This window comes from Lipophrys pholis, assembly GCF_963383615.2.
Source record: "Lipophrys pholis genome assembly, chromosome: 11".
In the NCBI taxonomy this organism is placed as follows: Eukaryota; Metazoa; Chordata; class Actinopteri; order Blenniiformes; family Blenniidae; genus Lipophrys; species Lipophrys pholis.
This window is the reverse complement of record NC_137631.1, coordinates 29,987,267-30,011,415: the sequence shown is the minus strand read 5'-3', so window position 1 is coordinate 30,011,415 and position 24,149 is coordinate 29,987,267. Positions and strand designations below refer to the sequence as shown.

At 43.5% G+C, this 24,149-nt stretch overlaps 1 protein-coding gene across 18 annotated transcripts; it reads right to left on the bottom strand.

Annotated features, from left to right (window-relative positions):
• On the bottom strand, nt 1-22,073 carry ppp6r3 (protein phosphatase 6, regulatory subunit 3). Of its 18 annotated transcripts, none has more exons than XM_080474673.1 (25): nt 22,005-22,073; nt 17,717-17,886; nt 17,415-17,648; nt 14,523-14,709; nt 14,303-14,440; nt 13,369-13,434; nt 13,078-13,190; nt 12,883-12,996; nt 12,111-12,237; nt 11,831-11,983; nt 11,057-11,206; nt 10,776-10,840; nt 10,579-10,694; nt 10,406-10,491; nt 10,243-10,329; nt 9,679-9,776; nt 7,089-7,143; nt 6,615-6,745; nt 5,812-5,927; nt 5,491-5,704; nt 5,292-5,389; nt 4,817-5,012; nt 2,928-3,035; nt 2,104-2,193; nt 1-1,811 (listed from the first exon to the last, which is right to left on the bottom strand). In XM_080474673.1, exons 3-25 carry the CDS (start codon nt 17,639-17,641, stop codon nt 1,760-1,762), a joined length of 2,787 nt encoding a protein of 928 aa, XP_080330799.1. In that variant the 5' UTR covers nt 17,642-17,648; nt 17,717-17,886; nt 22,005-22,073; the 3' UTR covers nt 1-1,759. The 18 variants fall into 18 exon arrangements, with proteins under 18 accessions (XP_080330799.1, XP_080330798.1, XP_080330787.1 ...); XM_080474672.1 differs by having other exon boundaries at nt 21,889-22,072; XM_080474661.1 differs by having other exon boundaries at nt 12,090-12,237; nt 21,889-22,071.
• Nucleotides 22,074-24,149: the final 2,076 nt, after the last annotated feature.

Below are 24,149 nucleotides of genomic sequence, written 5' to 3'. Positions count from 1 at the left end.
ATGGTTGCAAGGTATTTGCATTTAATCTGCTTTAATTAATTCATGACAAGAGCTGGTGACATTTCACTTCTGATAACATCTTAGTGGTAAAACTTCATCTACTTACCAGCTGCACCTTTAGCCCGCCGTCACCCAGGTGAGCTCCGTCACCCAGGTGAGCTCCATGCTTCAATGTTTCCAAAGAAGAGTCAGACTTCTTCTGAAACATCGTCCCTCAACAATAGGAAGAGTCTGGCACCAGCCACTCCATTGGCCACACCCTGCAAGGTGTTTGGTAGATTTTCTTCCAGGTGCTGGAAACGCATCACTGCAAAGATCTGGTCCAAAGTGACACCAAGACTTTATGCAGTGGCTGCAGATTAGTCAGCTCCACGTCACAACGGTTCTCTGCTGGATCGAGACCATAGAACTCGTCATGCTCCAGAATCCAGTTTGATCTTTGTGAGTCTGACGTCTCCATCAGAAGATGTTCCACTGTGGAGTTACAACCTGCTCAGACCTTCTGTGGTCCAGGTCTGGAGGTCAGCAACAGCTGGTGATCGTCTGCTGCAGTGGATCCTAATGTGGAGATGTTCTTGGTGGTGACCGTCTGTTGAGTCGGACTGAGACTCACTCCAAGCGCCAGTTTAACTCCAAAACGTTGGCCTCCATTGAGCAAAGTGATTTGACAAATTGTTCAGACTGATTCAGAGCCAACGCAGAAACGTTTCAAAGAAATGATGAATACATTAAATTCTAATACTTCAGAAAGGTTCCTGGAATTTGTGGAGGAAGAGCAGCAGCGAACCCGTCTGTAGAGATCAGAGTAGAAACACCAACACAGCCTCTGCTGCTGGATTTCTTCAGTGATCACTGTTTTGACCAGATGGACAAATGTGTCATCAAACACCTGGACGCCTGTTAGCTGTAGCTTCGCCTGTCATGTGACCTGAAGCAGACCCCGCCCATCTGGTCTTTAGTTCCACTTCAGTGAAAACTACAATCAATTCTGTTCCCAGTGGAAGAGACGTTGACAAAACCTTTTCAGAAAGAGTGCAGAGGAGAGCTGTGGTTCTGAACAAGTTTAGTTGGGGCCAAAAACAAAAGCTCAGAATGCATTTACATCTCCCGGCCACGAGGTGGCGCCTGAGCGCAACCTGCTGGGAGGGCAGAGTGTGTTGCCATGGAAACAAAACATCGAATTTCCATAATGAATTTAAAAAAGAAAAAAATCTCTCAATGCATCACAAGAGAAAGAAAAAACATACAAATAACTGCAGCAAAATAAAACTTTTAAGTGTGTTTTTAAAATGCATTTGAATTGAGGAGCACTGCTCAGACACGGACCGGAGGGGGGAGGGGCGCCAACCGCTGAATCCAGTGGGCCTGTCCAAGTTAGCAAACATGTCCAGCTCGTCACAACAGCTTAGTGGTGGTTCATCTTGTGGTTCTGTATACATTTCTTTTTATAAAATATTTTATTCATACAATCATTTAACTATAGCAACATTACTATGTAGTTTCGAGTGTCAACATATCAGTCGCACACCACCTCATAAGAACAACAGTATATAAACAAATGCAGAAAAATTATTCTGGATCCTTTCGAGTTCGTCTGTGGTGTTGCTCGAGTCTGTCCTGTGTCTGTACAACGGTCTGTGATGAACTGGGGAGTATTGCTGGTCCTGGTGGTGCACGTGAGCAGCGCCCCCTGCTGGCTGTCCAGGAGAGCGGGCCCTGCGTGGCAGAAGATTCTGTCCATCGGCACGATGAAAGAGCCTCACGCCGGCCCGTTCACCACCGGCTCCGAGGGCGCCGCACTGCGGTCCGGCCTGAACGCGCCACACAAACACACACACACACACACACACACACACACACACACACACACACACACACACACACACACACACACACACACACACACACACACACACACACACACACACACACACACACACACACACACACACACACACACACACACACACACACACACACACACACACACACACACACAGCAGGATTCAGAGGGTGGGCGCTGCACTGGAGCTGTGACTCACACCTCCAAGAACTTTCATCTGTCTTATTGATCAAACAGACGGTAAAAACCTGGAAACTTACTTGGCCTCTTCATCCCCTGACATCTCCTCCAGAGGACCGTTGGGAAGTTCCACAGTGGGCCGACATTTCTCACCAGCACCAGGACAAAGACTAGCAGAGGAAAACCAACTGTTAATATGTGGCGTAGAATCACACTGGGGTAAAACCTTGTCTATGTTTGGGCTGCATTATACAAGGTGAACAAGGGATGGAGTATTGAACAGTGATGGCGACATGAATTCAAACACTTGTGTCGAGGATGTTAATGTATAACCGTGCTCTTTCTCTTGTGGCGGACTTGGCTGGTTTTCAGTAATAAAAGAGAAATATTTGTGTCCGAGCTGCAACGTTGGTCCGGTTTTAACTGCAGGAGCTGACAGCTGTTTGCACAGGCAGGGGGCGGAGTCACAAGACTGTATCTGAGTTTGTGCCCTGGACAGCTGCCCACTTCACCCAGAGCAAAATCCACCGCTGCTCATGTTTATTCCAGCAGGTGCTTCTGTGCTTCCACCTGCAGCAGCTGGTTTCTGGATTTGCTCATTTCCAGAGGTTTTGGTGCTTTGCTTTCTGCCCTATTGCCTCCAGGCCGGAGGGAATGCGGAGCCAACAAAGTGAATTGTCAAATGGGTTGAACATGTGGTTTAGAGCGCTGCAGCGTCACTGAGTGCAGTACAGGCCTTTGTTCCATGTTGATATCGTTTTAAAATATTTAGAAATGTTTTAAGGTCACAACGATGTTAAGAGGTAATTCTGGTTAAATCGATACCAAGTCTGCAGGGTGTGTGTGTGTGTGTGTGTGTGTGTGTGTGTGTGTGTGTGTGTGTGTGTGTGTGTGTGTGTCTGACCCTGTCTTGGGGCAGCAGACTGCAGCTGAGCTGTTGATGCCTGTTATCTCAGAGTTCCCACAGTCCTCTACCGAGTATTTCTCTGAAGCAGCAATCTTCTCTTCATCACTGGAAGACAGAAATATATATACACACACACACACACACACACACACACACACACACACACACACACACATTAACAGATGGCGTGTGTGCGGTTGGTACCACAGACACAAAGAACAGAGATGTGAACAGTGAAGCATGCTGAACTGACAGAACACAGTAAAACAAAGGATGGTTTGTGTTGAAATGGGAGAAGTGTGTGAGCTCTACGTCGGAGGAGCGTCACGATGTACAGCAAATGGAGAAAGTCCACTGTTTGGATTGTTTAGCGAGGACACGCTTCACCTTTTAACTACGAGCAAGCCAATCGTAGGCGGACCTATACACTGATTGGACCCAAATTGATTGTACCAGCCGTCAGTCTTGCTTTGTCTCAGAGAACCACCAATAATCTTGATGAGGCCTCAATCAAAGCAAAACACCCACAGACATTCAGATCCACCGGGCTTCTTAACATCCAGCACTGGTCATCCACTCTTCTCGTCATGCTTGGCTCCGATTTTTTGAGCCATCTACTATAATAAAACAGAACTTTAAAGTTCATGGAGCTAAAAATGCAATGAAAGGATTTGTAGTAAAATGTCTTTTCCATTGTTGCTGTTGTAGTGAAATGTGAACTGATAAATGATGGCGGACCACTGGAACTTCTGGAACAGCTCCAATGTTTTATCACACTGTGAAGTGGTGTCCAGTGGGAACCTGAGGAGCCGTCTCTGGAGACACTTCCTAACGTCACAATCTATGACGCCAGGATGTGATTAAAGGAGCCAGTGCCAAAGCCATCAAATCAAATACAACATAAACAAATGCCTGTAAAGCTATTGGAGGCCGTAGAAACGGGCCACTTATTAATTCACTTCAACGAGCTGGCAGTGCGAAGAAACTGTAGCCCAACCAGAATAAAGCAACAATCGGCACTTGGACAACACCTTTGGTAGAAAGACATGCAGAATGGAAAGAATGAACTCAAAAAACAAGGAGTTGAAACCAAAGAAGAAGATCAAAATTGGAAAAGAAAAGTTGGTGGTTGACGTGACAACAAGACTACATCACGGCTGCAGGCTGATCTCTGATTGGCTGTACATACCGATAAGATTTCAACACTCTGAAGAAGACCACACCCACAACGCAGAGCAAAGGAGAGAGGGGAAGCTCAGATTGTAAGTGTCGCTCACTTCATTCAACTGTTATTTCAGACACACACACACACACACACACAAAGTAATGCAGCATCAACAAGCGGACGGAGGACGAGGGACAGCAGCACGTTATCGTCGGCCAATTGGCAGAATTCATGACAGAGATCGGAATCAGAGAGTCTCAGTTCAACTGCTAGGAATGTCAGGAGGGAATTGTTCTTGTGTTGGCCGAAAACTGGAAAGTTAAAAGAAACATTTCAGATGCTCCAGGGTTTTGTTTATCTCCATGTCATCATGATCAGCACTTTACACTGACATGTGACAGAGGACAGAGGACATGGAACCGTAATCATCCTTGAGAATCAGTGAGTGGACAGCAACAGGAGGAACTGCAAGCCGTTGTGTGGAGACCCATAAGAAGCATCAAAAGAAATACACAGGATTAGCTGGAGCCGTCTCTAAACTTCATGTCAATATGTTCACAGTGTGAGAGCAACAAATGTGACAACGATAATGAGACACGAGCCGACGTGGTAGTGACAGCAGAATTCATTGCATTGTTCCCTGTTGGGTCTGACCACAGCGTCAGAACTGAAGCGGTCCTTCAGCCCAGGTGAGATCTTCGTGTGGGGGTGACTGACGTACCTCTTGAAGACGGCAGTCTCGGTCTTGGCGTCCACGGTGAGGCTGACAGTTTCTTTCATGGAGCCGTTGATAACGGTTTCTGTGATGCTGCGCTGCTCAGTACATGCACTATCCTCTTCAGGCTTGGATTTCCCAGAATCCTTTGGTGTGGTGGACGAAGGAGAAGCCACACTAGTACCAAGCCAGCCATCAAAGTCTGAGGGAGACAGAAAGGCAGTTGGTGTGAGGTCTGATAAGAACAATCATTCAGACTGTGTTTTCATCCAACGATGGCTGACCGCACTCAATACTAGAATCTAATGTAGCTCAATTTGATTCCACTACTCAAACGATTTACAAACGGAACCAAATCTAAACAGCAGAAGTTCCTGCGCCACACAAATCAAAGGTCTAACATGTAGACCCTCGTTACAGAACTATAATTATCAGCATGAACAGCTGAAATCGACCTTAAGAGCAAACTGAAGACTCCTACCTTCATTCTGCATGGGTGCATTGACCCCAAGTGGGTCCATTGTCTCAGTGCTGGTTTCCATAGCAACAGGCGAGTTGCACCTCAAAGGGTCTTTGGGGCTGAAAGAGAGAAAACAGAATCCAAGAATGAGATTTTTTTTCTAAAGGAGAAAACCGCAGACAAAAGCCCATCTTTCCCCACTGAGTGTGTGATGCTGCACCTGACGTGGGTGAAGTTGGAGAAATCAGCCCAGCCTTCAGAGTTGGCGGAGGCAGCAGGAGAGGCGCTCCAGGTGGCCTCGGGGACGGCCTCGGTGGAGGGGGGAGAGGAGGACGAGGGGGGCGACGTGGCGGGATTGTTGGGACTGGAGCCGGCAGCGGTGGATGTACCTGTGTCCATGGGGATGTCATCAAAGTTGGCTGTCCACACCGGCCCTGAACCATGAAGTATTTACCACAACACTTCAGGGACTGGAACCCCACAAATTTAACGCAACTAGAAGAAGCTAACAGATTCTAACTGGACAAAATCAGGTGCGTACCCGTGTCCACTTCCATCCTGTCGTCAGTGCCCAGGTTGGAAACTTCAAACGGGTCTCGTTTGACATCCTCTTCCTCTGAATCTGTGCTCTCCTCACTGTCTGTGCTGCCTGAACTCCTGAACATAACAACACATTCCATAGCTAATCAGGACGTGGACTCAATCATTCATGAATGGTTTAAAACTACAAGTGCTTATGGCAAGATCAGGCTCACATACAGAAATTCTGAAAAGGGAAAATAATTTAATTTCATAACATTCAACACAAAACAGCCCGAGCTGTATGCAACTCTGCAGCTTTCACTGAATCATTTTATTTCATGGTTTCCACGGAGCAACAAGAGAAAATCATGATTATAAAGACACTAAATAACGTTCAAAAAGGAGTGCGAGACATAGAAAGTTATTAATCCTTTCACCCAGCATCCTTTACTTATCATTTCACTGCTACCTACAAAATTCATGTGTCAATAAACATTTATCCTTTTTCATTGTCTTAAATGAGAGAAAATGTTGCAAAGATACTCTTTTTCTTTTTTCATTAAACTGCTAAAAATAGTTAAAAAGGTAAACTGGTAACATTCCAGAAGTCGAACTTTGCTCCGGCGCTCCGTATGGACGCTGTGGTTTTGGTCTATTCATTCTACTTGACCTTTATTTTAGCAGATAAGTTCATTGAGAATCAGAATCACTTCTTTAATCCCGGGGGGAAAATTCATTTAACCTGGCTCTCATTTACAACAACAAGATAGAAGTACAGCAAATCAAAACAAATAAACAAACACAAAGGCGTGCTGAGCTGACCTCGGGCGTCTCTGTGCCTCTGGTGCGAAGGTGACATCTTTTTCATCCCAGATATCTTCCTCATCTGAACCAGCGTCTTCAAACTGCTGGATTTTCTCCTTACAGCGTGCTTCAAACAGAGCTATATTCGCCTGTTAAGACACATACGCTCACTTGAAAACCTGCTTGTACAGGCAGGACATGCACATACAAAGGCTGATCCAACAGAGCAGATGCATGCTGGGAAGCACAGATTAACGTCAACACCTACAGCATCTCAACAGAACATCAAGATAAAATTAGCTACTGGTTGAAAAGTTTTAGCATTGAATTCCCACACTGTCCCACATGTAGTTTATCAGAAGAACTTGAGCTCATCCTGCACAACATGAAGATTGTTAAGAGGGGCGTGGCTAAATACAAAACTTGATTGTTTTGGCCCAAATTTACTCTTTCAATGAATGAGGATTCAAGATTAATAATCAAAGTACTTACACTTTCATTTGTATTCAGTGAAAAATTGATGTCTGATATTCTATCAAAGGGAATACTGCAATGTTAAAGAGAACACAGTTAGGCTTAGTTATAGTCGTTAGGCATTCATCATGTACAGCAACACACAGGGAACACTGCATGTACAACTACATCCAACCAGGACCAGGGATGTAACGATGCATCACAAGACGGTTGCAACTCCATACACACATGACAACTTAATCAGGGGAATTCAAAAATAATGCAGCGCAATGTGAACAGCAGAGGGCGCAATCGAGTTTTGCTTATTGATTTTGGGCATAAAGCCTCTCTCTCCATACCAGCCAGCTCCATCCCCAGCTTAAGGATGGTTTTCGTCAGCAGGGGATATTGTCAGTGTTCAGAGCTGCTGCCCGAGAGTGAGGACACACTCATATTCCTTGAAAACATGTTAATTCCAAACTGGGGCCTAAAGTTATTCAGCCTTTGATGAAAGTCTCTTCAATGAACAATCTTAGTTTATGAGATTTGATTTAAAATTCTGTTTATTTTATTTTTGCTTGGACAAGCTATTTTAAGTTATCAATTTACAAAAACAAGTAAATAAGGCTTAGTTTGAGCTTTACGGTCAGTTACAGTGCCTACCTTGGGAATAAAATCAAATATGATAACATACTGAAAAAGAAATGAGAACAAACTATTGAATTTAACAGAAATAAAAAGATTTCAGTCACAACATGCCTGGGAATTTTTTGTAAAAATGTATTTCTTGTATCGCGTTGAATCATGAGCTCAGTGAATCGTTACATCCCTAATCAGGACACATGCCACGTTCACTACCACATGAAGACAGTGAAAATACTGGTTTCATCCATCTGTTCTACACTAAAACACAAACAACAGCAGTGATCTCTGTTCTCAGCATCAATATCAAACATTTGGGCCAATTTTCTGCTTTAAATGCTGAATGTAGCACAGCTGAACTTGTCAGACATACTAACAAGAAGGCGAATTAGTCTGCTTTTAATGCAGGATATCAATTTGTTTTGCATGATGCCAACAGGAAACATCCAGTAAATGTTTAAAGTGATATCCCAACACCCTCACTTTCATAGTTCAGGACATAAAGCATGCAAAGTGTACATTTCTAGAATTTCCAGACATACATGAGCTGATAAACCCGATACTCAAACAGTTCCAACATCTGCAGTGCGTACAAGGCGAGGTTTACCTCAAGGGCAAGCTGAGCTGCATGAATTCAATCGTTTAGACCAGGGGTGTCAAACTCAGATCCTCGTGGGCCACAGCCCTGCACGTTTTCAATGTCTCCCTCCCCTGAATGTCCTGATGGTTCATCACCACATTCAGCACAAAGCCAGATAACGAGCTGCTCATTGCAATCAGCTGTGTTGAAGCTGGGAGACATGCAAAACGTGCAGGGCTGCGGCCCTCGAGGCCTGGAGTTCGACACGTGTGGTTTAGACCTTTGAACCTTCTCAAACAGCCAGGATTTTAGCCAAGTGGAAGTCCAAGTCATGCCCACATAAACCTCATAAGCTATAAACTAGAATTTCCCCGTAATTAGTAGAGTACGAACAGGAGCGCTGTGATTTCACCTTCCTACATGTGCATTCATCATAGCTGGTCAGTGTCAACCTCTCAGTCACAAATACTACATATTTGCTCGGGAATTGGTGGAATCAACCCTTGTTGATCATCTAAACCCGACATGCACTGTCCAGAAAGAGTAAAGGCACAGGTAGGAAACCAGCAGCACTGAGAAGTCCAAAGTGCAGGAGGTCAGTGATTAAGTCAGTCGTTTGTGTTTTCCAATAGAGGTATCAGTAAGAGCATCAACACCTGAATTTCATCTGATCTAAATCCCCCAAAATGTTCGTTTTTATATCCATGTTGCTTCCATGTTATCTGAAACCAAACTGAACTCCAGTGTTCATGTATTTCTACATAATCCAGCAATTTTTTCTGTGGTTACTTCCATACATTAGAAACTTTAGTAAGTAAGTACATTTTATTTCTATAGCGCTTTTCACAGACATGGAGTCACAAAGTGCTTCACAGAAAAAACAAATAAAAATCTGTTTAAATTAGTCTTTGTTCTGTGAGAAAAAGTAAAGGTTTCTTATAAGAGGAAGCCAACTTGAACACAAACTGCAGATTTGACCACACCTGATGTTTCTGAAGCAGTTTAAATTTGATCCGACTTTTCTCATCACTGAGCCACTGACTTTCCAAAAACTCCATGACCATCGTAAATCAGCCCCAAACCAGCTCGCCCTTCAGAAGGTAGAAAGAAACAGCACACCACATCAGGAGAGGTGGACCTGGTTTCCTTTTATACAGCCACAATTGGTAGTTAATTATAGCAGCCACAAATGGCAGGAAACGGGGTCTTCAGAGCAATTCTCAGAAGAAATATTTCCAATGAACAAGGTGACTGTCAGAATGTAATTGTTTGATGTATAAATACATGAAACACTTTGATAAATGTAGAAACCTGGCACAGCAGCTCTCGGATGTGTTCAGTGCCCTGTCCCTTCATGATTGTACAGTAATAATTAGACAAGTCTCGTTATGCAGGATGAGTACTCACTCCACAACATCGTCTTGATCAGCAAACTCTTCGTCATTGAAGCCGAACTGCTCAATAAAATTGGACGTCATTTGTTGCATCTGATAATCAGAAAAGGCCTGGCAAAACCCAGGACCAACGATAATGATATAGTCTTGGCTCTACACAGAATTGGTCAGTAGCACTTGCAGTACAAAAATTAGCAAATGGATACAGATACTGTACTGTCAAAACAAGGAGTGTATAGTGTGTTGGCTGGATTGGTTAAAACCACAAACATGCATTTGCAAACAAAAGCCAAAATGCCTTAACCATTTCATTAAGTACATTTCAATACATCTAACACAAACAGACCAAACAAAAATGGTAAAAATGTGTCTGTGTGTTCCCATAGTCACAGAATAACAACTCCAACTAAAGTGTCTTAAAAAGTATTTTGAAAGTAAAATATTTTGCTTTTCCATTTCAGGGAGAAACAAAAATGCTGAAGATGTGGACGTGGCACATGGTCAGCTCTTGTGGCTATGGGTTTATGTGTGTTTGCATGTTCTTGTGTGTGTGTGTGTGTGTATATTTGGGTCTTACTTGTTGAAGAGAGGAGTCCTGGTGAAAGCTGCTGTCTTTGAAGTCCACCTCGTCGTCGCTGGAGGAATGGATGTGGTGCGTATTCACCTGGACAAACACTCACTTTAGCCTTTAGAATGAGCTCTGTAGCATTCATCACAGCGCCATGAGGGTGGAGACTCACCAGGTCCACAGTATTTCTTTTGTTGGTGTCAGCCAGTTGCCCAGAAATAAACACCTCCCATTTCTCTCCGTCTTCGGTGGGGAGCTCTGTGACACACACATTAGGGAAACAAAAGTAAATAACACCATTTGAACGTTAAAGTCAGCACAAATGAAGACAAGAAGACGCCTTGCCTGAGATGAGCTGTTGTATCTGCGGTCCATTCGGGCCTTTGTCACAGTTATGAACTATAGAGTTGGCTATTCTGGTGAGGTGACCCATGTAGCCCCGTCGCCGACCACCTTCAGCTCTAAAACACAACCCAGAACAGTCAGGCTGCTGCAGGATCAGTGCTTATCTTTACCACTGAAGACACAACAAGCACACTCACTGTTCTTTCTCATTGGAGTTCCAGGCATCTACGATTCTCTGAATAAACTGGCACTTTTGAAACAGCTGGATGGAAGAAAAATACACATTTAACCCAAAAGATAGTATCTCCACTACTATAGTTACGGCAGTAAGATTGCAAAGAACACATTCATGACATTATGTAGATTTCTCTAGACGGCTTAGTTAAATTTAGCAGGAACAAAATAATTAGAAACAGAGTGCAGAGAGAAGGAAGTGGGTCAGTGAGTCACTGTGCTACATTATGTATTGAAGTCGTACATGTCTGATGAGGACGCTCTCCCTCTGATGTTCCTGCTCCATGTCTGGCTGGATATCTGTGGGGGCGGGAGGCATCGCCAGAATCATGGCTGTGCAGATTTCCACCTGAATGTGGAGGAAGTTGTTCCAAATGTATCTGAAATACATATCCTGTCGAGACAAAACGGAGAAAAACAGCCATGAATATATCAAATGAATCACATAGGAGCTCCTCTCCAATACAGTCTGATCAGCAGTGGACCGAGAGCAACCACCAGGCCAACGCCGGTTCAGTTCATTTAGTGTTTTATTCAAACATTTTTGATGTACAATCACTACGAGCTACACAAAAAAACAAGATGCCTTCATCTTGTGCTAAGAAAGTCTTTACATTGGACGCACAATACCCACAAAGCAAGGACGCGAGGTTATGATCACAATAATGGCCACACGGTGGGGCAGTGGTTAGTGAGCTCGCCTTACAGGTCATGGGTTCAAATCCCACCTGGGGCATTTCTATGTGGAGTTTGCATGTTCTCCCTGTGTGTGCACGCGCGAGATTCCTCCCACAGTACAAAAACATGCATGTGAGGTTAATTGGTGTCTCTAAATTGCTCCTACGTGTGAATGTGTGAGTGTTTGTCCTGTGACAGACTGGCCACCTGTCCAGGTGAATCCTGCCGTCGCCCACAGTAAGTGGGGATCAGCTCCAGCGCCTCGCGGCCGTGAACAGGCTAAGTGGTATAGAGGATGGATGGATCTTGCAACGTGAGAGAGGCAGAGAGCTGTACTCACTAGAATGACTCCCAGTGTGTTGAGGTTAATGAGCTCTGTGTTGATGCTGTGCGTGTTGCTCTGCAGCAGACTGGCCACCAGTCTCACTACATTCAGTCTGGTGTTTCCCACTGGGGGGTCCAGCACCCCCCATGTTGTCTTCATCACATTTTTCTGGAAGTGACAGAGTAGACACCATTCAGAACATGCATGGACATTGTGAAATGTGAAATACAGAAAACGTAGTCAAGTAAAATGAATGAATGAATATTTCAATAACTTGATGTGTTTTTTGTTGTACTTTTGGGGGTTCCAGTAGCAGCTGGTGAAAGTCTTTGAGTCGAGGTCTCACAGCCTCCAGGATGCTGTGGTTGACTGAGAATGAAGGGTGGGACATCCCAGGAGGGCAGTCCATGTGACCCTCAAACCTGCAGCATCCAAAGACAAGTGATGAGACAAGTCCTCCAAACCACATTCACACACTCCGTTAACAACTTACACACACACACACACACACACACACACACACACACACACACACACACACACACACACACACACACACACACACACACACACACACACACACACACACACACACACACACACACACACACACACACACACACACACACACACACACACACACACACACACACACACACACACACACACTTCCCCTCTTCTAATAATACAACAACGGGTTGTATTCATCTTTTTCAAGGTCCAGGTTTCATAGAGGATCACAGTACTTTCAGGGATGACCTTTAACATTTTATACACTTATTCACGTTTCTAATTAAATGGTAGATAGACTTCACTTAAAAATTGCATTATAAAGTCTTAAAATTCACATCAGTCATTTTTAGAAACTTCAAATGCTCAGCTTCTTGCTCAAGGACACTTCGAGCAAAAACGGGAATCAAACCTTCAACTTGTGGACCTGTGCTACAGTCTGTCATTGCCACTGTCATTTGTATCTCAAAACATCTCACAAACCTTTTTATTCTTAGTCAAACACCTGACTACTTTCAGAGACTTAAAATGGAAACATGGGGACAGAAAGGACATACGCTGGTCTTCGCGTCTCAAACAAAGTGAGGAGGATCTGGATGACGCTGACGATGGCAGATTCATTCTTCTCCTTGTCAAAGATATTAGCGAGCAGCTGCTCCACTGTCTCCTGCCTGACGGGACATGAAGATGAAGCTGGTATAGTATCGATCACACAAACATTGACACTGTTGTAAATGAGGAAACAAACATACTTTTCAAGTGTAGCGAGCAGGGGGTCCGGCTCGGAGCAGCCTTGGACCTGGAATATCTGGTCTCTGCTCAGTCTGATGATCTCACACAGTGACTGGGAGGCATTCGAGTGTCTCTGTGCCCGAGACAAAGGGTGACTTTAAAACCTTCAGAGTGTAATTAAACTTGCATGTGAAATAATACATGATCCCCAAAATGCAGAAGAGGGAACATAAATTCATTCCTCAGTTGAAGAACCCACATCAACATGTACTATGACTTTACTGTTCTAGTGGTAAATGAAAGAAACGCACATCTTCATCCTGAGAAGACTGCACCATGTCCACCAGTCTCTGGATCACCTTCTCCTCATTCAGCCACTAGTGAGAGGAGAACAGAGCATTCAAACATTGGGTCATAACGCCCTCCCGTGCTGATTGGTACGTTCATCAATTAAACACATAAAAATGACAACAGGAAAATACTGAACTGACTGGATTTGGACAAGAAGCTGTTCTAGATGGAAACCCAATCAAAGCTGTTAATCACTCTATTAAAAATAAAGCCTTTTTTAGACAGTGTATATACTTCAAGTCATTTAGTTTACAGTTCTTTCATTCCAGGAAATGGCTGTGAAACGCATTAAGATAGTTGCTGTGAATAATCATTTGTCTTTTTTTGAACAGTCGCTGCAGCACATTACAACTTTTGGAGGATTAAGAAAACATGGCAGACTTTGCTGGACTGGTTCTTGTACAACATGACTGCATTAAATAAAAGAAAAGAGCTTTCGTAGAACAAACGCAAAGCCGCAGTAGCAGGCCTGGGCAATATATAAATTTTTTCTTGTTGTTAGACGATTTAAAAAATAAGAAATCAAAGTTTTTTTCCTTCTCTTGCTTCGCCTTGTTAATGTTTTTGAAAATGATGCAGCTCTGAATGTGAACGTCAAGTCTCCTTTCAAACTGCCGAATTTTATTTAATTTTTTTAACAAAAGAACAGGTGGCACTTTAATTGCAGGAGGTAAATAATGGTTCATTTTGTTGGATTAAATAAAATCCAAACTTGTTTTGAGACATGTACTTTTTGTTTTCTGTTAAACGTATGGGGGAAAAATCTAATTTTTTGTGAGAAAATCTGAGGTTTTATTTTTAGGCCATATCGCCCAGCCCTAATGTTTAGCTTTGTTTTCCTGAGATTATGACAATCCGATCTGAACGAGTGGAGAGAAAAGCCGTGTTCCTCACAGAGAGAACGTCCTGCCGCAGCTGCTGTGGCTCGATGCAGGTCAGCATTCTGAGCAGCAGGTCCATGATGGCAGACGTCCCAATGTGTTTGATCATCAGATCAACAAAGTCCTCCCGCTTCCTCAGAAAATCCACTATCTGCAAAGACAGTCAATGAACACAGATCAGAAAGTGTTGACCGAAACCCTTTGATTCATGGGGTCATTTGTGGAGGGCTCACCTGTTCAGGTTTGCGACCTATCAGAATAGAAAGGACCTTGGAGAAGAAGCTGGCGAGCAGCGGGTTGAGAGGGTGCTCATTCTGGAGGAAACCATAGAGTTTCATCAGCAGCTTCTCATCTTCTCCTAGTCTGTCGTTGATCTGGCTCACATCTGAAGTAAGCAGCTCACACGATATGTTGGGATACCTGCAGGGGGGAGAGAAAACTTGCCCTGAAATTTGTAACTTAGAGAAAGCGATAATCCAGACCTAAATATTCAATACATGAAATCAAGACTTAGTGTAGTAAATGAGCTGCAGAGATTAGTTAAATCTCCTGGTGTACACCCGGCCTGGTGCTATGAACAGAAATCTCCACCAACTTATTAGGAGCTGAAGCTCTGGGTCTTCAACAGTGGTACGTGGAACATTGGACTTTTAAAAGTATGACAAACTAGAAAAGATCCAACATCAGTACAATGAAAAGCTGCAATGCACTGGTAATTATGATATTAAAGCATTAGTATTTTCCAAAAAAAGAACACGGCACTGTGTGAATTGTGGAGTGCAGAGCTGTCGTATCTCCCGTTTCACCTGTTCCAGCTGCACTGCTTCACACATACACTGTGCACGTTCACACTTCAGGCAAATGCCACTCACTTCTGATTTTCTGCTCACAAGTAGCTCATTGCGATCGTGTGAAAGTTAGTGGTACAGTAAGTGTTTAGGTAGAAAGGGGTCAATCTTAAGGCCAGTCCGAAACTAGTACATATTTCTACGGACTACTACACATTTGCAATGGTCAGTCCGTGGGACTATACAGTCAGTCCGTGAGAGAATACATGTATACATTAGTACATTTCATACTTTACTGTAGAGAGGAGTTTATTACAGCCTCATAAACCATCAACAATAATGATAATAATGTTAAAGTAAACAGCTCTGGTATCAGAATAGTATCAGCAGATATACAAATTTAAGTATCAGGATCAGAAGTGAAAAAACGTGATCGTTGCTTCCCTACTGCAGTGTAGATGAGCAAGTTCCTGAAGCTGTCCCTCCATCAGACTCCTGGAATAAGGAACGTCTGAATGTTCATGAATTGTACTTCAATACTTGTTTTCAAAATATTTTAGTGACAAACTGGATCCACAGTTTGTCAGGTTGTGTTCTACAGTACTTCACTCTGTCATGCATCAGTTTGTGTATTTTTATTGGTGTACTCTCGTCACTGAATAATATAATTTAATGTATGATACTACGATGTCTTTTCGTTCTAAAACTAGTCATTAGTTCTCTAGTATGCACAAGAATTAAATTCTTCCCTTTAAATCATTAATGCAGTACTTGTATATAGTACACAGTGTTTTCAACTATTCTAAGGTAATTGAAATGACTGTTAATGTGTAAATAAATTAAATATGTAAAAGAACTCTGATAGGCTAAATGTCTAAATGTTTCAGTACTATGTCAGAACCTACATGGATACTCTCATGGAAAGAAGTTAAACTGTAAAAACAACTTGTGAAGTCCTGTTATGTTTGTCTGGTCATTTTTAATTGGAGTCAGATATACCTAAAGTTTATTCAAAAAACATTACAGAAACATATTCCAATGGATTTATTGGTGGAATTAATACTTTACCAAGCTTATAAATTTCCATTAAACTTCGGGCAGGTAAAAAGTTGTTAAAATCCTTAATGTCAAGTCCTGGAGACATTGAATAATGAAGATATTGTAGTGAACAGACAGACAGGCAGGCAGGGGGTGACCACATTCTGAGCTGGTTTTATAGTTTGTTGCCGTGTACCATGAGGGAAGAAAACTCTAAGATGGTGTACCTGCAACACAAAATGTAGCACTTAAAAAAAAATCAAGTGTTATTTCTATGCTCAGGATTTTAATATAACATGAAACTGTTTTTGTTTAACAAAATATATTTCACAGGGTGCAAGACTAGTGCAAAGTCTGCAAGACTAGTGCAACCCATGGCTCACTAGTCTGCTCAACTTGTGGGAAAAAAATGAAAATCTATCCCTGGTAGGGATGCACCGATACCGGTACCGGTTCAATACCAGGCACGAGTACTCGTACTCATAAAATTGCCACCGATACCACTTTACAGCAGCGTGGTTAGCCAATCTCAATCAAGGTAGGCCCTCCCACAATTAGGCAGCTCTGCTCTGGCACATGGCACCACGAGAGGAAGTACTTCCTCCTCTTCCCAAGATGGGCATGTGTGGGCGGAGCCAGTCCACCTCACACAGACACAGCAGATTCTGAATGCAGCTCCCATGATCCAATATTCAAATGGAGGAAGATCACCGAGGAGCTAGAAACTTTGAATACAAAGTTTCTGGACCAACCAGACCGGGAGGAGGAGAACATCTGGAGAACAGGACTCCTTTAAGAAAATAGAAGTTCAAGACACACCTGGGAATAATTGCGGTAATAATCACAGTACTACTGAGCCAACGCCTTTATCTGCAGATTGTAAACTTCAAACCTTTGAAACACGAAGCTTCATTCACAGAACTTTAGTGTGAAGCCGACTCTTCATACACCCAGTTAAATGTGAAAGGCTCCAGTCTCTGTTGTCTGAACCTGGATAAAGTAGATCTGAAATGTGGGTGAGTAAAAGTCACGTTGAGGTCCGTCAGAAATATGACCGGCTCGTTACACAGCACTTTTCCACAAAATGGACACTTTTAATTGAAACCCCTCGAGCTCATCCACAGGAAGCTGTAATCTGGCTGACATTACGACACACTGCAGGAATCCAGGCAATAGTTCTGAATTTTCAATATCAAGAAAAACTGTACCCGTTTTTTATGTCAATGTAGAAAAATCCTGGACGTTTGAGCACAAATCAGTGGATCTAAGAGGTGGATACCTGTGTGACATTTCTCTTACTTGTATTTGACCTTCTCCTCAACATCAGTGTTGGGTTCCTGTGTGATGAAGGTCACCAGGTCCTCCATGCACTGTGGCCTCAGCAGGAAATCCACCAGCTTGTGATTCTGGGCCTTGCACTCCTGCAGGACATCATCCTCATCCATGACCTCTGTGAGGGTCACATCCTCTTTCTCCAGCAGCGTGTCAATATGGGATGTGGTGTGGAGGTCGAATTTCCAAAACATGTTGGCTCTACACAGAAAAGGCCAGATGAGCGTACTGTGGATTGATGTGCACACAGAACAGACTGCTGCTCCTACCTGTGAGTGTGTGGTGTCCAGGCAGCGGAGCTCAGGTTAAAAAGAGATCTGTTCTAGTCTTTGGGAATTGTGGCCCATTCCAGGCGAGCCAGTCGGATGGGCAATCAGGCAGACGGCGTTGACGAACAGACTGACACGAAGCACACATAAAGCAGTTCAACAGCACACACCTGTGAGGCACGCAGAAACAATGGCGTTACAGTTATAATCCTACACAGCTTTTAGTCATTGATCTCAGACAAGGCTCACTTCTCAAAGTGTCACATGCACCACATCCTGAGTGGATCTATACAATGAAGGGCAGCTGAATGGTGCTTGAATATTTCGATTGACTACACGTGTGAGTAAAGCCAATAAAGTTTACTGACACAACAATTTCAGGAACTCTGTTTAAAAAAACATGAATTTTGCTAGTTTTCTGATCGTTTAGATATTTTCCCCCACCAAGAATAGTTAAATATCACTGTTCAGTCATCAGGACAGTCTCCAAGATCGGTCCTGGAAACAATGTTATTATATTCAAATACATAAATCCAGAACAATTCTTGTGCTAGCAAGAAACGACATGTAGTTTTCTATCCCAGCAGGATTTATGTTTGTCCAACTTATTTCAACTTCAAAGAGTGAGCTGCACAAAGCAGGAAAACTACTCCATGTGTGATGTTCTGCAGTTTGGATCAATACTGTGATGAGAACGGCCAGAACAGAAGGCCAGATCAAAACTTCGTACTTGGTCAGAAAAGCATTTGGAGTGTTAAGGATCTGTGCATACTGGAGGTCAGCTGGTATTCTACACTTTAATCACAGTTGAACAAAAGTTATGTTCAGTAGTGCTTTAATACATCAACTAAAACCTCCTCAGCTTAGAAGCATGAGAACAAGCTCTACATACTTGGATTACAGCACCGACCTTACAGTCCAATACAAGGGGGCCAAACGTACGCCCTTTAGACCAAAAACTGAGTCGCCACAGGGTCCAATCAGGCCCACAGGACATTACATAGTGTACAAGCTACAAAACAGACAAGCAAAGTAACTGTGAGGTACAGTGTTAGTGAGATGGCATTAAACTATTGCAATGAGGCCCTGTTACACAATGTTTCAAGTGACGACACTTAATCCATTAAAAAAGGAGTGTGCTTACACTCCTGCAGCGGACACACTAACAACGATGTAGTTAGTCTGCCGGGCCACGGGAGGGCGCTGTTGCTTGATTTTGTAATGAAACCACACAGATGTGTGCAGGGAACAATCGCTATAAACATGAAAAAAAATATAGAGAATCCAACATCCATATGGACTGATGAGGAATAAGATGCTATCAGGGAGTCTCAACTATTAAACTACTGATATGGACAATAAAAGTATAATACGGAACGCCAGTCAAACCACTGCGGGTCGGCCATGTTTGTTTACAGGTGAAATGAGCAGAAGGAACTATTTTCAATGAGAAGGGAGGGGGAGAGATGCGCATGCGCAGTAAGAGCACTCCATAGCCTCCATCAGTCTCTGGAGGAGGGAAGAGCGACTGTGAAAGAATTTTCCACCTTGCGAGCCGGTATGAAAACTTTATGGATGCAGTGGATGCGCACACTGGTGTTGCGTAAACGGACCCCCTAAAAGTGAGGAAAGTTTTGTGGACACACTCGTATTCGTTGCCATGTAAACGGGGCCTGAGAGTGAGTTGGATAAAGTTGGTTTTAAGTTGATCCTCGACTAAAACGAGCTCCGGATTTGATCAAAGACGATACAGACATCAATAACTTCATGGTATAAGAAAATAAATGAATGGATTGTTGCTGCAAGTACACTTTCATAATACAGTGATTCCAGGTCATATGTCAGCAGTGGCCAACTTCCAGCATTAGAGCCACAAACATAAGCATCATCCACTCAGCCCAAGGGCAAACTTCTCACACTTTATTTATACAGGTAAACATGGTGAGAGACATCTTCTAATCTTCCAAGAAATATCTGATAAACAGATTATTACATAAAGTGACAGAATTAATTCAAAGTATGAGGGCATTTCATGGGAATTACATTATTTTAATGTAAAAATTTAACTGTACTAACTAAGCTCACTGAATCTAAATATCTACACTTGATCATCCGCCCTAAAAAGAAATTTACTTTACAAATATTTAGAGAATATTTGCAATAATGTTTCAGAGTGGTTAATTAGCTTTCTTCACATCATAATCTGGAGGGCCACAGAGAAAGCCAATGAGAGCCGATGTTGTCTGAAGGCAGGTACACCCTGGACAGGTAGCCACTCAACCACAGGGCAAAAACAAAAAGACAGTCATGCCCAGAAGCAATTTCAAATAACTTCTGATATATATTCGTCTTATAAACCCCGGCTAGCTCAGTTGGTAGAGAATGAGATGCTCAATCTCAAGGTAGAGGGTTCATGTCCCACGCCGGGTGCCACCTTCCTGTGGGCTCTTCACCTGCAGGAAGGTTCTTAATGGGTGCAATGTGATCTGGGTGACGGTGCTCAGACTGACACCTCCACCACCCGGGAACGGATAAGAGGGAGAGGATGGATGGATGGAAATCCGTCTTATTATGACCATGTATTGTAGAAAGCATATGTCTTGAGAAGTGTTTGTCAACATTGACCTAAAGGGTAACATTAATTCTGATCTACTTTGCAAATTGCCAGACAAAAGATAAACTTGAGTCATTTGTTGAAAACACTGTGACAAGTAGGGATTCGATTTTTTTACATGCTACTGCATTTATCTCCAAGAGGCATTAAAAAAAACAGGATTGTTAAAATTAAAAGTTTTTGTACATGTCCTCCTTTCCAGGTTTTACAAACACATTTAATTACAATTGACTCCTACACTTTTGTAGATTACTATACTGTCTCACTCAAGGTCAATCTGGTGCAGCCTATGGATTAAGAGTTTAGATATTTCTCCTGATCAGTTTGACTGCAATTCATGATCTAAGTTTACATGGACATAGCAATGTTCCCATTAAACAGTATCAACATAGTTAGAAGTATGACAACTTTCCGTTACAGCAGCTAACTTAAATCAATGACTACACATAAAACTGTAAACTTTCCCACCCCGGTACACAGAGGAATATGGAAACGAGACCAGTTTTCTCAGACCTTCAACTAACCTGTCAATCACAAAGTATGGGGCTCTTTTATTCCTTGTTACCAGGCGGACAAGCAGAGTAAATAAGCTTTGTTGTTAGACTAGCAACCAGGGATTTCACCATTTCTCAGCATCCACAAGAAAATCAACATGTTAAAATCAACAAGGTTTCTCTGGAAGATGCAAGTCAACGGACTTCAAGACGGATCAACTCACTGCTCTGACCGACAGAGAATCAGATCATTCAGATAGCCCTCTTACATAAGGTGACACTGACAACCCGGCAACAAGCCCGGCCCAAAACACAGCTAACGGGACCGCACCGGGCCCTAAACACAGCTAACGGGACCGCACCGGGCACCAAACAATGCCGGGCCCAAAACACTGCTAACGGACCGCACCGGGCCCCAAATACAGCTAACGGGACAGCACCGGGCCCCAAACAATGTAGGGCCCAAAACACTGCTAACGGGACCGCACCGGTCCCCAAACACAGCTAACGGGACCGCACCGGGCCCCAAACAATGCCGGGCCGAAACACTGCTAACAGGACCGCACCGGGCCCCAAACAATGTAGGGCCCAAAACACTGCTAACAGGACCGCACCGGGCCCCAAACAATGCCGGGCCAAAACACTGCTAACGGGACCGCACCGGGCCCAAAACACTGATAACGGGACCGCACCGGGCCCAAAACAATGCTAACGTGACTGCAGCGGGCCCAAAAGACTGCTAACGCTGACCGTAACAGGCGAGAATACGGGACGGCACCGGGCCCAAATCAAAGCTAATGGGACTACACCGGGTCAAAATACTGCCAACAGGCACCGTACCGGCTCGGAGCTAGCACCGCTTGCTGCTGTTAACCACCCAGACTACATAAGATAATATTACACTTTGTGGTGAGCTGGCGCAATATGAACGCGGTCTGAAGAGATCGCGGTCCCGGCTCTCACCGCGGGACTCCGGTAACGTTGAGGCCGTGTTTAAGTGTCTGACAGGCAGCGCCATGCTAACATGCTAAGAGGCCCGGTCCACCGAGCACCAGGATACGTACCGGCAGACAGCGGTACACGGCGAGTCTCCAGCCTCTTTGAGCCCGGGGCCTCTACAAAACAAATGGAGGTACCTGCACTACGCAGAATAAAGCAGTTAAAATGATTCTTCACTCGCCAAACGGAAGACCATCCGAGGACACTTTTCAAGATGGCGTTTCCGTCAACTCCACCGACCCCCTCCCCCACCAAGCAGACAACAACTGTCAATCAAACCAGTGCTGCCACGCTATTGGCTGAAATCCTGTCGCTCACACTAAACCTGGACATCTCATTGGCTTGACCATGCATCTTTTTTAACGTCATGACACCACAGACAAACCCTTCTGTCGTCCGGAAGATCGGAGTTTAAACTGTTATAAAGACTAACTCAGACTGTAGAAGTCGCACAGTGTCTCTCACAGATGTAAATATATGTAGATACCCCCTATGTTACGAATAATGAGATTCAGAGGGAATTTCATTATGTGAATTATTAACCCCGCCCGCGCGTTTGCTCGACGTCATAAAACGAACCCACTTGTACCGCGAAGGACCGCCCATCGCTGATAAAACGCGGCAGCGTTACAGTTACAGACTGTTGCATAATGAAGTAACGAGCTGGGACGATTTCAAATTTACGTGCTTCGACCTAAATTATAAGCATGAAATTAATCATGAGCAGTAATGTGCCGTGAACATGTAGCACTATTAATTGAACCTCTGCTTTTTCTGTCATGCAAACAAGAAACAGCAAAGACTAATGTTTTGGTTTGTCATATCAGATGTGGTACCATGGCACATGGCATGACACACAAACCCTCTTCACTCCTGGTTGCCAACTTCCAAATATTAAACTAAACTCTATCAACTAACTAACTACACGATCTAAGCAACAAAAATACAACACAACACAATCATTACCAACACTAAAGCCTAATATAACCCCAAATAAAGACATTTAAACACAGCCAACCCAACTCCCATAATGTATTGCAACGATCAGGGATGCTGTTCTGCTCATACATGACAGATTACTCTCTAATGCATAACTTACTAAAAAACACTAAATATGATAAAACTATAGTTATATTTGTAAAGTTGGGCACTGGTATTAGCAAGGGCCTTTATTCCCCCTGGAAGGTGAACAACAACATTGTGATATAAATTCTTGTTGAAAACAGACACATAATAAGAAAAAAACTGAATAATTCAAATACCACATTTACTCAACTGGTATCTTACATTGATGCCTGATATGCAGTGTCACTGGTCTCCGCCCACTAGTAGGCCCATCAATGGACGCAGTACAGTGTACCTGCCAGCGCAGCATCATCTTCCTCCTGCACAGAGCACTCTCTCACCTGGAGAAGCTTGGGAGCACCGTGAGGAGCATGCTGTTCTTTATTTCTACAGTGCTTGCAACATAATACAACCGGTGGTCCGGCGGGACAAGCCGGAGCACAAAGGAGTGAATCAGCACCTCACATCCTGGATCCAGTGTGTGAGGCCTCGGGACTGAGTGCTCTGCAGTGTGGGAGCCCCACAGGGAACAGTCCTGGAGAAGACTGGAGAGAGAATGATGGCAAAGCTGACTTTCCTCATGAACAGTGACTCTCAGCCCACAAAGGAGGGAACTGGAGAGCTCCTTCAGCAACCAGCTCCTTCACTCTAAGTGTGTGAGGGGAGCAGCTGCGAGACGTATTAACCCTTAAAACATGGACACAATGCACTTCTAACTTTTATTAGAATGTACGACATTATGCTTTCATTGTTTCTGTTTATTAATTCTGTTTATCATAATTGTTTCTGTTTGTTAATTATGTTTATTGTTATTGTTTCTGTTTATTAATTGCTTGATAGTTAATTTTTAATGCCAATTTATTGGTTATATTCTTTTCTTTTTCTTTTACTGGCTGCTGTATCAATCAAAATTTCCCCATTATGGGACATTAACGAAAATCGATCCATCGTCTATCCTGCTTGTCCAGTTCAGGGTGCTGGAACCGATCACAGCCTACTGTGGGCGAGGACAGGGTACGCCCTGGACAGGTCGCCAGTCTATTGCAGGGCAATGACGAAAATATCTAATCTAATTGAACATATTTAAACTCTGGCTGGACCAAGCTGAGGTGAAATCACATAAGTCAGGTGTGAAATGGAGCAACTGCTAGAGATGAAACAGATTGTGACAGCATTAACACTTCTTTAAAGTGCACTGAAGGCCGTCCAATGAAAACAGTATATTGCTGTAGTATTCATTTTACCATTTTTAATTCAAAAA

What these genes read in the sequence shown, in the direction of transcription:
- ppp6r3 (XM_080474661.1), bottom strand. Translation starts at nt 17,641, where the DNA reads ATGTTTTGGAAATTCGACCTCCACACCACATCCCATATTGACACGCTG. An exon ending in CTGCTCGCTACACTTGAAAA is followed by an intron (nt 12,997 to 13,077) that starts GTATGTTTGTTT and finishes ATGTCCCGTCAG; the next exon opens with GCAGGAGACAGTGGAGCAGC. An exon ending in TCAGGGGATGAAGAGGCCAA is followed by an intron (nt 1,812 to 2,103) that starts GTAAGTTTCCAG and finishes TGGCGCGTTCAG; the next exon opens with GCCGGACCGCAGTGCGGCGC.